This window comes from Daucus carota, chromosome 9 (genome assembly GCF_001625215.2).
Source record: "Daucus carota subsp. sativus chromosome 9, DH1 v3.0, whole genome shotgun sequence".
Lineage (NCBI taxonomy): Eukaryota > Viridiplantae > Streptophyta > Magnoliopsida > Apiales > Apiaceae > Daucus > Daucus carota.
This window is the reverse complement of record NC_030389.2, coordinates 34,135,710-34,150,721: the sequence shown is the minus strand read 5'-3', so window position 1 is coordinate 34,150,721 and position 15,012 is coordinate 34,135,710. Positions and strand designations below refer to the sequence as shown.

At 31.8% G+C, this 15,012-nt stretch overlaps 2 protein-coding genes and 1 pseudogene across 4 annotated transcripts; 1 reads left to right on the top strand and 2 right to left on the bottom strand.

The window, feature by feature from the left end:
• Positions 1-2,007: 2,007 nt before the first annotated feature.
• LOC108200935 (ubiquitin-conjugating enzyme E2 20-like) lies at positions 2,008-3,801 on the bottom strand (annotated as a pseudogene).
• Positions 3,802-4,855: 1,054 nt separating this feature from the next.
• LOC108200934 (inactive TPR repeat-containing thioredoxin TTL3) lies at positions 4,856-8,012 on the bottom strand. 3 transcript variants are annotated; one of them, XR_010287326.1, is made up of 5 exons: positions 7,887-8,012; positions 6,504-6,662; positions 6,041-6,213; positions 5,494-5,925; positions 4,856-4,943 (listed from the first exon to the last, which is right to left on the bottom strand). XR_010287326.1 is itself a non-coding variant. In XM_017369206.2 (4 exons), the coding sequence occupies exons 2-4, from the start codon at positions 6,606-6,608 to the stop codon at positions 5,685-5,687; spliced, it is 519 nt and encodes a 172-aa protein (XP_017224695.2). In that variant the 5' UTR covers positions 6,609-6,662; positions 7,887-8,012; the 3' UTR covers positions 5,325-5,684. The 3 variants fall into 3 exon arrangements, 1 of the variants encoding a protein (XP_017224695.2); XR_010287327.1 differs by having other exon boundaries at positions 4,868-4,910; XM_017369206.2 differs by lacking the exon at positions 4,856-4,943 and having other exon boundaries at positions 5,325-5,925.
• A 5,143-nt stretch (positions 8,013-13,155) lies between these two features.
• Positions 13,156-15,012, top strand: LOC108202076 (caffeoyl-CoA O-methyltransferase). Its single transcript, XM_017370452.2, has 5 exons — positions 13,156-13,321; positions 13,417-13,502; positions 14,014-14,158; positions 14,286-14,417; positions 14,572-15,012. The coding sequence occupies exons 1-5, from the start codon at positions 13,268-13,270 to the stop codon at positions 14,860-14,862; spliced, it is 708 nt and encodes a 235-aa protein (XP_017225941.1). The 5' UTR covers positions 13,156-13,267; the 3' UTR covers positions 14,863-15,012.

The following is a 15,012-nucleotide window of genomic DNA, read 5'->3' as shown; positions in this document are numbered from 1 at the left end:
GATATTTTGAGTAAATTTATTATTTATAAGTGAAAATTTACTGATAGCTGAAAAATAAATCTTTATTTATGAATAAATTTTTTAACATTTTATAACTTATTGAATATGAAAATTAGTCATATAATAATAAAATTTTATGAATTTCAATACATTGTCTCCAAATTTCTTTTTTATATCCCAATAAAAACTTCTTTCCGAAAAAAGTATTTAATTCTACAACATCTAAAAACAATCGAGTCGAATAAATCTGAAAATTGTCACCAATTTTACAACACAAATTACTAAATTCTAAAATGAATATTACTAAAATATATTACTATTTTTTAAATTTTATTTAAAGGTTGATTTGTATTGGATCCTAGCCTATATATAAACACACATATACCATATATACGCTCAAATGAAAACGCTAACTAAGGTGAGATATGAGATTTAACCTTAGGCACACATTTTTTATAACATCTCACGTTGATTAGTTAAAAGAGTATTTGGGCTCTTCATAAATACAAGACGTATACTAATTTGCTAGTTCTTTTGCGCCCACCTAGGTTCTTGGATCCGGTATACATCAAGTTGTGTGCTTAGAATGTTATAAATGATACAATTCAGGTCAAATCTCGAAGTTTTTTCGAAAATCTAAGTCTAACTCCTGAATTCCGCATTTTAAGTGAAGACCCAACAGGTGCAGTTTTAAACCTTAGGTCCTTCCTGTTGGCATGCAGGGCTGCATCTTTGTCTCAATCTTTATATATACTAGCCTATAACCCGTGCGAAGCACGGGTGATCATATAATTTTAATTTGATTATTTATAAACTTAATATCATTTTATTAGTGTTTTTTGTTAATATAATTTTAATTTGATTATTTATAAACTTAATATCATTTTAACACTCAATTTTTTTTTCATATATGAATGTTTTCTTAATATTAATATATGATAATGTGATTTTTGATTAATATTACCTCATATTTTTCATATTTCATTGCATAGTACATAAGACTAAAATTTAGTACACTTTCCTTCTGACCTGATCTCTCCCGAATAGGGCTGTTAACGAAACGAATATTTAATGAAATATTCGGTATTCGAATTCGTTTAGTATTATTCGTGTTCGTTTATTAACAAATACAAATACGAATTCAAATCTTAAAAATTATTCGGTTCATTAACAAATACAAATTCGAATAGATAAATATTCGTATTCGTTATTCGCTTAATTATTCGGAAATTAAATATAATATATATATATATATATATATATATATATATATATATATATTACATAGAAAAATATTATATTTCTTATTTAATAGGATTATGAATTATTTTGGGACTAGATATTAAATTAAACCAACCCAGTTCATATACTAAAAGGTTGAGCCAGTGGAAGTTCTGTTGCAGATTTAGGAATTAGTTAAGGCGTATTAAACTTTACACTTTGGTTGTAATTTGAATTTTATTTTCTTTGAATTGGATGATTGTATAATTAGTACCTTATAGTTTGCTTGAATTGGTGAAATATGAGAGTTTATAACTTTTGTCGCGGGCTAGCACGTCAATTATTTAGTTCCATTTTATTTTAAATGAGTAACTTAAACGAATACGAATAGTTCGTGAATCTAACCGAATCCGAATACGAAAACAAATAATTATTCGGATAATAAACGAATACAAATCCGAATATATGGATTTAAACCGAATACAAATATGAAAATTAAGATATTCGTTTCGAATTCGTTTCGTTAACAACCCTACTCCCGAACAGAGCAATGGCCTTTTATAAATTGTGACAAATATGACCAAACATACTATTAACATTTCTTAACCGAAGCATTGTATACCCAGCAGCCTAAAGTTTCAACCTTAAAACCCAAATATATTCAAAATATAACTTGGACATTAAGTTTAATATTGCGCCATAGATGGGCTCTCAAATCATACACTCCTCAATTTTGAGAGAATGGGTGCTTAAGATAAATAAAATAGGATCCCTCTTTTGGTCTCAGGAGAGGTCCTAACTTAGTCAACTACAAACACTTGGAGATAGATTGGCTGAAACATTTTATCAAACACCTTATTCTCGCATTAAAATCAATACGATGAATCAATTGAACATCAAGTTTTATCAATTCAGCAACTAACAAAATTCTAGATCCGCATATACATAATACACACAATAAAAAATAATCAATTGAACATCTAATAAAATTACATATCAAGATCTATATATTTTCCATAAAGATGTAACGAATTTATATAAGAGCCTATAAGAAAAGGCTATAAATCTTCAAGGCATCTGTTACCTATTTTCAGATATTATCTGAATTAGAATTAGAAATTAAAAGATAATTACAAGTACGACACTCTCATGAAAGATTCAGGCTACAGTTGAGTTGTGCTCCATAATAAATGTACCAGATTAGTCTTGTAGGCAAGTAAAAGGGGATGGACAGGGTAGAAGCCAGGAGTGTAAAAGATCACTGATAGCCTTTTTTAAGCAAAATAACCAAGACCATTCAAGTGAAATGCAACCTCTATAAGAACTTAGGAGGTTTTTTTTTGAAACAATAATAATCCCTCTCTTAGCCAGAACTAAATGCAGAATTATGCAATAGTTGTACAATAACAATTTTGGCTAGGTATGCCATTGAAATCCCTCTCTGCAAGACAGAATTAAAGGAATAGAACAGAGGAGGAAAGGCAATATGATATGCGATCTATTACTATAAGAATGATAATAATAATCTCCTTCATCCTCCCCTTTCACGCTGTCCAAATGTAAAGAAGTTAGAAGCTAAGCTGCAGGCTTGTACAATTTCTCCACCATCTTCCTGTATTCTGCAAAAGAGCAAAAAACAGCTTGAGCATTAGACAATCTACAAATTGAATATTATTCCTAGGAGAACAGCACACAAAGCAGAACTGACAACAATAAAGAAGAAACACCAACTATACCTTCTTGATTTTCCCACAGTGCTGCTGCCTAGGTGTTCAAAGGGGAACTCGTGTTTGGTTCTAAGTCAAATGACAAAAGAGAATACATAAAGTGATTTGTAAATGCTTAAAGAAATAAAGTATGCCAAAGTTTCTAATGTAGTGATGATCAAACTATTGTAAATTGAACTTGAGCAAAAAGTACCTCCAAGAAGGCTCTGTATAGAAAGCAGTATAATGCTCAAATCATAAGCTGATGACCATTTATCCTGCAAATTGTTCAAACATATATCACCAACCATGTCAGAATACAACGACATAATCATTAATAAAAAATTAAAAAAAAAACATATCAAAGCATAACCAAAAACTACCGGAAGAATGTCTAGGCATATAGTTCCATAGATATCCACATTAGGATGGAAACACCCTGTCTCAAACTTAACCTTTGGAGGCTTGAAAGGATAATCCTGCCATAAAGAGATCATATAAGCCGAGATCTTGCAATATGTAATTCCACTGCATATCAAATTATTACCTTTACAAAAAAAGAATATGATAATTAACACAGAGCATGCTCATCAAGGCCTGTACATGAACCAATGCTTTATCTGACTCAATCTTGGTTCTTAAACTACCCTAGCTACCAAACTTGATTATAATATTATCTGATAAGCCTTAATATAAGTGAACTAATAATGATTAAACACAAATGATCGGGAAAGCTGGCCATTAGCTATCTCACTGGGCCATTTATTCTCGGGGAAGAAGAGCAATGTCAGATTAGTTCAATAGTTGGTCATTAGCTATGCTTTATGTTTTAAAGAATAGTTCGCAGTTGTGCTATACTATACCTATGAGTCATAGTTATATTTAACCGATCGATATAGAGTAGTGTAGAGCAACATATAGTTTATATGCAACGAATAACGAATGAAAGTGGTTTCTATCAAACAAAATGTGAAATGTTGAACCTATAGACTCCACATTTTATTGCATTCTTGACTGATTTTGATATATTTATATTCAAAATTTTCGGATATTTTATCCTGTCATCAACACATGAGACTATGAGGGAATATGCCAGAAAATTATTTTAAGAGCAACCCAACTGAATATATATACCTTCCAAAGTTTTAAAATATATGTACATGGAGAACAAAGGAACATAAACCAGTCTACAATTTTGTATATAGCTTTCAAAGTTTTACTAAGTGAGAGCTTAGGAGATAACTAATTATTTGCATACACAAACAATAGGACTAAAGGCCAAATATCATCTAGCAAAAAATGATGATAATCTTGGTTCTTGAAGTGTATCAGACTATCAGGCAGAAGATTTAACTTCAAAATTGACAAATGCAAGTCTTATTATTTAAACAGTGGGAATCTTGATTACATTACATTACCTTGCTGCAGAAACTCTATCTCCTGTGTGTTTTTTACATTATGTTGTCAAAGTGTTACTGATACACACTTATGCACAAAACAAGACACCTTAACTATCACAAATATAAAATCAACTCAGATTGGGATTTTAACTTATATTAGAATTGGATCCTTAAGACGAACATTATGTTATCCATATGGTCTGATATGATTAAGCCACAATTAAATTACTGGCAATCGGCACAGAAGGTTTGAATATAATCTTTCTGCTATTTGACACATGTCTCTAGTTCGCATATCAACACAACAAAGATGAAATTATCAATCCTTATAAGCAACTAAATTACTGAACTTAAGATAAATAAACAATGGACGACAAAGGAAGCTAGTTATTTAGAACATAGAGAACTCATATTCATATATATATGTATGCACAACATACCTCCAGGGGAGATGAATTAAGTAGTGATCTTGAGAGATGGAATGAAAAGCAACACATGAGCTCGCGCCTAGATGAAGAGATAGACAACGGGCTATGGTGGCTATGGTGCTGTAATTAGAGGGCTGTGCAGTATTTGATTTTGTCTGCAAAGTGAATTTTTGTTGGGAGAGAGAGTCCTAATAGGAGTCGGTTTCTAAGTATTATAGTATTGGGGCAAAATCAGAAAACGTGAAAAAGTAACGAAACCAAAAAATGTGAAGAAAAAATAGGACTACAAATTATACCCATGTGCGAAGCACGGGCGACCATATTATTTTTATTTTATTATTTGTAAGCTTAATATTATTTTTTAGTGTTTTATTATTAAATTAATATAATGGTATTTAATCATATTGGATTTACTAATGCAACCTAGTTCATGGTTCCATGATATGCTTAAAATGTAAAAGTCAGTTGAGAAAACTATTAACTACTTTAACAATATGTTTTGTGGAGCAGTGCTCCAAGACAGCTAGAGAATCAGGAATTGTAATAAAGGCATAGTGCAATACAGAATACGAAGACAAATAGGAATTTTCATAAAGGCATAGTGCAATACAGAATAATAAGAATAACTACTTAACATAGGTTCAATTCTTGTCAAAGACTTGGTGGCTATTAGCGTCTTTAATTATAAAAAGAAAAGGTAATTTTATTTCTAGATCATAATCACAGAAAGAGGTCTACCTCTTAGTGGTGTGTAGCCTCTTTCCACAAGTTGATGGTACTGCATATATGCTAAGAGGCTGCAACTTTTATGCAGCTCACCAAACTGGGGCGACCAGGATTGCAGCTCAAGCCTTCTTCTCAATGCCTTTCCAAAGCCTTTGTAGTGGAGTCCTCTGCTTCCAGGCTCACCTGCTCTTTGCACTCTGATCTCAAACAATTTGCTGACAAGTGTGCTGATGACGATTGCATAATAATATAGAATTAAGTGCCTGATGTTGTAGTCCTTCAGTGTACACTTTCAAGGCATCTGAGAATCTTAATGCTTTAAACAGCTGGTTGCCTTCTAATCGAGGTGATGCCAAGGCCAGAGCCCTCTCTGCTGTAGCTTTTGCCTCCTCGGTTGGATCAAGTTTCGCTGCACATTGAGCAGCCGCCACTGCCTCCTCAAATCTAAAACAAATGATATTACATGTTAGCACGAAAATATAGTAATATAACACAAATTTAAGTTTAAGACTCGACGACAATAAAAATTATGATCATTTGTATAGAGTTTTTCACTAACCTGCTAGCTGCCATGTAAACTTGTGCTTTGGTTGTTAATAGATCAGAACAAGCAGTAGCCCCCAAAAACTGGATGCATAAATTTGTGTCATAGTTTGGCCCTTTTTGAATTATGGTATAGGCTTCTTGGTGTTTCCTGAGATTCAGCGAGGCCTCTGCTTTTAAAGCATATATCTAAAAAATGAAATTTTTTTGTCATGAGCAAATATAAGAGATCCAGATTTCTGTATATGCATAGATGATAACTGTAAAGGGTATCTATTCAAATTATCTGTGAACAGAACAACTGTTAAAATTGGGGTAACAAAAACATGCAAGTATTTATATATGGCATCTTCGCTATCGAAAATAGAATGACATAATTATTCAAATTGTATATTTGTGAACAGATGCATAGGCAAAGTCTTGGACATCAATAGACCTAGAAGCAACAAAAAATTAGTGTGAATATACGATTTAGTTACCTGAGGAGAAGAATCTGCACCAGATGAGATTGCCAAATGGCTCTCCTCTTCTACTGATTCCCAGTCTCTTACTGTTCTAGCTTCTTTGCTCTTGGTCAGATGCATCTTAAGGGCTTCGGCTAGTGAAACTTCTCTTGCATCAGCCTTTGAATCTTAAAGCTATAGTAGAAGTCACTAAATTGGTGATGACTTATATACCAATAAAAGAAATGAAACATAGTTATGATTGAAATGAAACAACCATAGCATATAATAACAGCAAATCAAAGGATCTGCCAGAAATTACTGAATAAACCAACATACCAAAGTCATTTGAAACTCGACAGTATAAAAGTATTCCACATATTAAACTGGATAACTCTACTAAAATGACTCTTGCCAATAACAATAATATTAAAAATTCTTTGTGCATCGCACTGCATATAAGCTAGTAAACTCGTCGGGCACGCCTCACGAAGCAAATTATGGCAGAACAGACTCTTGCACACAACAAAACTGGTGGTGCTAAAGATATTTTGTTGATGCTTTGCTTACTCTTCAAAAACAGTATGATCTAAGTGATGACACTGATATTACTCTTCTATGGGTAAGCATACAGGAATTACCTTTTTTTCCTAGACTAAGTTACCCGGTTTACTTGAAATTACCTGAAAATAAAAATGCCAACTTGCTTAAGTTGATAAATTTAATGATCAAGCAATTAATGCACTAGTATCTAACTCCAACTTGTGGTGTGCAAGACATGATCCCTGTAGAATGGGCTATGGCTTAATGTTTTCTATCAGACTATTCTCAAAGTTATTCAGCCTAGCATTTATAAAATATTAAGGTGCATTGCAAAACAAAAGTGGTAGTGCTTGATTTAGGTAGCACCTACAAAGCACACACGTGTAGAACACTAATTCTATATGCTGAATTCGCCTACGATATAGAGATTCATATAGTTCTTGTTTCTTGTTATGTTTTTAGGCATAAAGCTGCTGAGTTATGGAGAACTTGTTTGTCAAAAACAACTCCGAATGCAACTGCGTTGCACATTACAAATCGCTCAACAGCTAATACATGATTTCTGCTTCACTTCACTAAATAGGACTGGAGGTATTCTAATGATTTTAATTCTGTGATTATTCATTTAATCACATTGAGTTAATTTTTTAAACAAATCTCAGATCAAACACTTTACGTGCAAAGAAAGAGCACAACCAGGAATGAAAGAAAGAGCACAACAGAGGCAGCTAAAAACAAAGATCAAATTAATCAATTCTTATAAGCAACTAAATTACTGAATTTAAGATAAATAAACAACAGAAGAGAGACAGATCATATCCATATATATTCAGAAGAGAGACAACTCATATCCATATATATGTATGAAGAACAAACCTTCAGCGGAGATGAAGTCCTTGAGAGATGGAATGATAAGTAGTGTCCAGCTACGGAGTTCGCCGAGACGAAGAGGAAGACAGGGGGCGGTGGTTCAGAAACAGGAGAGGAAGACGGAGGGCAGTGGGTCTGTAAAACCAACGTCCAACAGGAGATAGAAGTCTAAAAGGAGTACTCTACGGGGTCGTTTGGTTCACGAGACCGTATGGGTTTGGAATCAGGAATCGGGTTAAGCTGGTATGGGGTTGAGGAATCATTCTTGATATCTTGTGTTTGGTTTAGTACTGGAATGAAAATAAATAATTTATGTACAGGAATGAAAATAAATAATTACTAATTACTAATATTACTAATTAATAGTAAATAAAAATAAGTATATTCAAATTAAAAAATATCATATTTAATTTATGTGTTTTGAGATGGTATTTAACTATAAATAAAAATTATTAATAAAATTTTCATTTGATACCTCATACCCGTCTCTCATACCCACCCCCCCTAGGGTATCAAATCTGATTCCAGGTGGGTTTGAGGTATGGGTATCAGATTATAAAAATAGACAACCAAACACCAGGTATGGGTTTGAAATGAACAAAACCCATACCTGATACCAGAATCAGCTGAACCAAACGACCCCTAATAGGAGCCGTTGTTTATTACTAATAGGTTTATTACGGCTGGTAACGAAGTAATGTTAAAAAAGACCAAAAACAAACGACCAAATCAAAATATGTGAATAAAAACAAGGACTACAAATTATACCTATGTTGGCTTTTTATAGGATAGTATAGATTATAATCGGCTTAGAAAAATAATTAATTACAATTGGTTATATTTTCAATGATTCGGTATCATTATTTTAAATTGTTATATAAATATATAATGTAGTTTTGTTGTGATAACCGATTACGTGAATGGTTCGATTAATATAGTTGACATCAATTTTTACGATAATAAAAATTATTAATATTTGTTTTTATTATAAAACATGACACTTTTTTAGTTTTTTATTAAATAAGACTATAATATTGATCATTATGAACATTCAAAGTCATTTTATTTCTTTTTATCCTACTTTTTAATATATAGAATTAGATTTTGCTGATAAATAGACATATATCCTTCTAAATTTGAATCGTTGTAATAAATATTGAGAACGACAATATGGGGATAAATCTTTACTCCTAGACCATCCCATCCTCAGCTACAAGGACTTATTCAGATTTTTAATTAATTATTACAACAACAATATAAGATATTATCATGCATCTCGCAAGCACCACTTCTTTGATTTTTAATAACCACGCAGTCTCTGTTGCAGTCCCCCGAAGTATATACCAAACTGCATGGTCTGTTACAGTTACTTGGTATGACATCTGACAAAAAAGAAAAACATGTAAGCGGGTAACGAATAATATTTTATCAAATTATAAAATATATGTATATATATTCGGTACGGAAAATGGTTAAGATTTCAAAAAGTGTTCATAATTTCTTCCCCAAATTCAATTGGAAATATATAATTGGTTTCGGTGATACTAATATTAATGAGATCCGTATGCGTATAAACCATCCCATTAATAATAGTCATTTATCTTTCATTGAAAAAAAAATTGAAAACAAGATTTAAAATGAGTACTGATATTATTCCGTACTAATAAAGCATTTAAAAAAATTCACATCATATAAATGATAGGCAATTTTTTTTACCATTAGAAAATGTATCAACACATGTTATTAATTTAGCATATTGTAGAAAAAATACCTATATGACTGTTTGGAGTTCGGGGTCCTGGCCTGGAGAGAGCAGCGATGAAAGGGAGGAGAATCAGAAATGCGACGATATACTTTGTAAAAGCCATTGTGCAGCTTTGGGGATGATGCTTAGCAGAATTACTTTTGAAAATATATAAAATTGTTGATCAATTGCTTTGTAAATACCTAACTTTGCACACCCTTTTATAGGCTGGTGTTTAGTATGTCAAATAAAAGTTAATGCGATATTGAAGTTGTATTAGATCTGGATATTCTACCATTTTTTATTTATTAGATCTGCATATATTTAATTTGGATTTGAAAAAATTTATTGAGATCTGCTGATATTTAATTATAATTTTCAATTCTCTATAAAATATGATATATCTCATTAGAATAATAATTTATTATTGAAAATCTTGTGTTATTTAATTGTGATTCTTTAGTATCTGTTAAAATTATATGATATCCGGAAAGTAATGAATTTGTTTAGATCTTTCTTAAATGATAGATTCTGAGATATTACTAGTGTGTTTTATATTTTATAAATTTCTCCAATTTATAAATAAGATTTGAAAAGATTTGTCGTTAAAATTCATATATTACTATTAATATGCGACAGTCTATTAAATAAGACTGAATAGACATATAAATATAAATATCAAAATAAAGGAAATGAATATCAGAAGTTCACTAGTAAAGAACTTTCAATATGGTCACGTTAATTATTATATTTTAATAAATTTTTTAATATTATCTGTATGAATGTGCTTCTACTTCTTTACACAAACGGCTCAAGAGAAGCAGAAGCCAGAAGCAGCTTCTGATTCTCTCAACCAAACAAACCCATACTCTCTCCATCCCACCATACATGACTTTTTTGAAAAAATTACGCGTACTAAGGAAACATTAATTAGATAAAATTTTCTCGCTTGTACTCCTAATAAATGCATGAATGTATACTCTTATTCAACCTTTATTAATTGTTATAAAATTTTCAAGAAGAGTAATTTTGGAATAAGTCAATATATTTGCATTGGAAACTAAAAGTGGACAAGTATTATGGACAATTATTTCTCCCAAAACAGATATGAATTGTGAGACGGAGGTAGTAGGAAGTATACTTCATTTATCCCAAATATTTCTTAGTCGTTTCCTTTTTGGTGTCCCATCAAATTCTCAAATATAGTCGATGGATCACTCCAATTCACCACTTTACCTCCTTGTCACACTACTTTTACTAATATACTTTACCTCTCTTTTCACACTACTTTTACTAATATTATTACATAAAAAAATAGTAATAGTAGGAGTTCTTTAACGATTTTGGGTTGAAAATTTAATAGTTTTACTAATATTCTGAACAAATAAATAAAATTATATAAATAATGGTAACTAAATTTTACTAAGACTCAGAAATAGTTACTAACGCGGAGTTTTAAAAGATCTGGAAGATATAATAATTATTTTAACATAATATATAAGTAAATAAAAATGATTCTATTAATACAAAAACAAAACAAGCATGGGAAGTCGGTCGAGATAAACCCTCAACTGTTAACTAAAACTTGGTTGTGAAACGCTAAACAAATAGCCATCTGATTTTCGAATACTTAACACATTGAATATTCAAATTTCTTAATCTAAAAGTATCGCAATGACATCACAAGCAATCTCATCTACACTAGCTCTAGTCCGATCCTAGTAGCATCGCAACTGACCCTTAGATAAACATTATATGTAGCACAACGCTTAAAACTACTCCCTCTGATTCTTTATACTTTGCCCATTTCAAATGTCGGCACTGTTCATGACACGAGACAAATTACTTGTTTACGTCTAATTTATAAGACTAAATATAATTATGAGTGATCTCGTTGGATTCATATTTACGAGTACTTTAATACAGTGAAACTTTTATATTTAATACTAATACAAAATTAAAGATATTAATGATCAAAAGTGTGTGTTGGCAAACGTGACAAAGGCAAACGGGAAAAGTATTTAGGGACGGAGGGAGTATCAATTACCTCAACTCGAATTGGAGCAACAAATATCTCAAAATATGAACAAATTTTTGTTACGAAACGTTGAGCTTATGTGGTATCAATCAGCGTCCCAAAATCGATGTGGGTCTCATTGATCACCCAAAAATCAAATAAATAATTCTCTGAGAAATTACCGACACCCGGCCGTATGAAGACGCAAAAAATAACAAAATATAACATAACATCCAAAAATATGGCACGACTAACAATCTTGAAAACAACGCATAAATAAGATCACAAAAAAAAAAATCTTGATTTTATTGAAAACTGAAATATAAAATAGAGGATGAGAGAGCGAATAGTACTTTATCGGTGAGAGAATTATGAACTAGGTGATGGAGAAGTCGACTCTCAAAATAGAAGATATAGAATGAGAACTCTACTAGAGAAGTCGACTCTCAAAATAGAAGATATAGAATGAGAACCCTACTAGTAGTTTCGGAGCAGCCAGGTCTCGTATAAAGTTCACCAGCGATACAGAATTTAGCATCATTCCACATCATCTATTAATATATTACCTTACTTTGACTTCATTTTTCTAAATATCATTAACTCAATCAAAATGCGATTATCTCCAAGAACAAAACGTTCGCAAGAATGAAACTCAAAGTAATTGACGGGGATTAAATTCTAAGAATATTTTATAATCAAAAATGAAAATAATATATTATTTTTAAACTATAATCCATTAATATAATCAAGATTAAACAAATTTTACTCCTTTCGTCCCAGCAGGTTGTTTACGTTTATTGTTTGCACGTATGTTGAGACTCCTATAAAGTATATAGTTTCATAACATTTTTTTAATTTTTTTATTTAATAAAAGTTTAAACGTCAAACTTTTATCTAGGAAAAAATATTTTAAAAGAATATTATGAAATTATATTTTATAAAAGTTTCAAAATACGTGTCCAAAAATAAGGTTTAGAACCTGGTGGAGAGAGGTATTATAAAATATCTTTCATGATATAGAGCCGATTTGACTTAGCTTATGGCTTAACGTGACTTATGACTTAACGTGACTTATGATTTAACGTGACTTATTTGAAAAGTTAGGAGTTTAAAATATTTGTTGGGTAATTTTGATTTATTAATGATTTATGGATTATTATAATTATAATAATAAATATAAAAGTGATATATGGATAATTTTATGAGTTATGTTAATTTTTTATAAAAAAAAAAGTGTAAAAAATTGAAGTCCCTCAAAAAAGTACATCAAACTAACTTTTGGCTTTTAAGTCACTTTTAACTTATTCCTGATTTTAAGTTACTTCTGATTTATTACACAAACAGACATTTTTCAGTTTAAAATCGTAAATAGCTTTAAGCTCCAGCTTTTAGTGGAAACAAACAGGCTCCTAGTCAACCACTTTTGTTGTTAGTAACCAGTATACCGTTACCATTTTATTAGCTAGTAAATTTGGGAGCGTACTATTCTAAACTACTAGTCAAAGGTGCTCCTACATTTGTTCTTGTCCATTTATTAAATACAGAGAGGAGGGTTTATCAAGTCCAACAAACTGGATCTTGGCCATCAACAAAACTGAAGTACCTCAAGTACTGAGCAAGCTCTCAATGGCAGAATCATTAGTCGGCAAGACTCTTCTCAAAAGTGAGGCCCTTCAGAAGGTAATAAATTGTCTCGTCCTTAGCTACATTTATGATTTTCGATAATGATCTTACATGCTAAAGATGCTAAAATGCTTACAATGACCTCCATGCAGTACATCTTTGATGTCAGTACGAAAGGAAGGGAGCATGAGCAACTCAAGAATATAAGAGAAGCCACATTTAAAAAATATAGCACCAGGTGATCACTCTGCCTGAGAATATTTTGTTTACAGTTTTACAAAAATTGCCTGATTGCATTCAGACCAGACATTGAAATCATGTAGGCATGTGTATGTATTGGATGTTTTCGAGCACAATATTATCAAATTAATATACATGTAATTCGATTACATGAAAAAAATCAAAACATATATGCTAAATGCACATAATATGAAGAGAATAAGGAACCTGAGATACGTCTCACGTGACTAACCTCGGATTGCATGTGTAGGTCTGTTTTCAAGTAACATGATTTGAAAAGATTGTGCAAATAAAAAAAGACAATTATTTGAGCACGGTTGGATAGCTCAAGTGGTTAAGAGTTTACGAGAATTTCTTAAAGCAGATACTAATTTGTAAGACTATAAGCCATATTTGTCAATTAAAAAAGTAACAATTGTTTTATTAACAATACGAGGGAAGTTACCGAGATGTATCTCAGGTTCCTTATTCTCTAATATGAATGTGTGAACTTTTTTTTTTGCGCGCAGACTGGTGATGGCAGTGCCTCCTGATGAAGGATTGTTTTTATCCATTCTTATAAAACTAATGAACGCAAAGAAGACTTTAGAGATCGGTGTGTTCACCGGTTATTCTCTTTTAACTACTGCCCTTGCATTGCCTCGCGATGGCCAGGTATCTCTGTTATGCATTTCTGCGCGTGTTTAACAAATTTTTTGCTGAATTCAATCTAGGCATTTTCCCTGTAAATTTGTCGTCTCCATTTATTTAAGTTTTTCTGGTTAATGGAGAATTTTGACAGATTGTGGCAATAGATCCGGATCGGGAGGCATACGAGGTTGGTCTGCCATTCATTCGCGAGGCTGGTGTGGAGCACAAAATAAACTTCATTCATTCTGAAGCCTTTCCTGCTTTAGCTAAGCTGCAAAAAAATGTTTGTAATTTTGTTAATTTTTATTTTTTTTAAATGTTTGTAATTGCTAATAAAGTGTTGGTGCGGTGGTTGAGCTCTAGTACCCCTTGCGGGAGGTCAGGAGTTTGACTCTCGAATCTGGATAATGAAGCTGAGAGTCGCTAAAATTGTGCAGGGGGAGCAATTTGATTTCATATTTGTCGATGCAGACAAGGATAACTACAAGAAGTACCATGATCAAGTGATTAAAATGGTGAAGGTTGGAGGTGTTATCGCCTATGATAATACATTATGGCTTGGAACAGTTGCTGGTGAGGAAAATGGACATGGCTCTCTTAGCCAGGGGGCTCTTGTTACCCGGGACAATATTGTTGATTTCAACAGCAACCTCGCTTTGGACTCCAGAATCGAGATTTCGCAAATCTCGATTGGTGATGGAGTCACCTTGTGCAGGCGCATCCTCTGATCATCCGTGGATTTGCTAGTCTAAACATTTTTATGTCTTTATTGATAGGATTTATTAAATGGTATTAATGTAGCAAACAATGATGTTCGAATTATAGATAGTTCGAATATTTTTACTGAAAAAAATGGTCATAAGATTTATCCGTTTTTA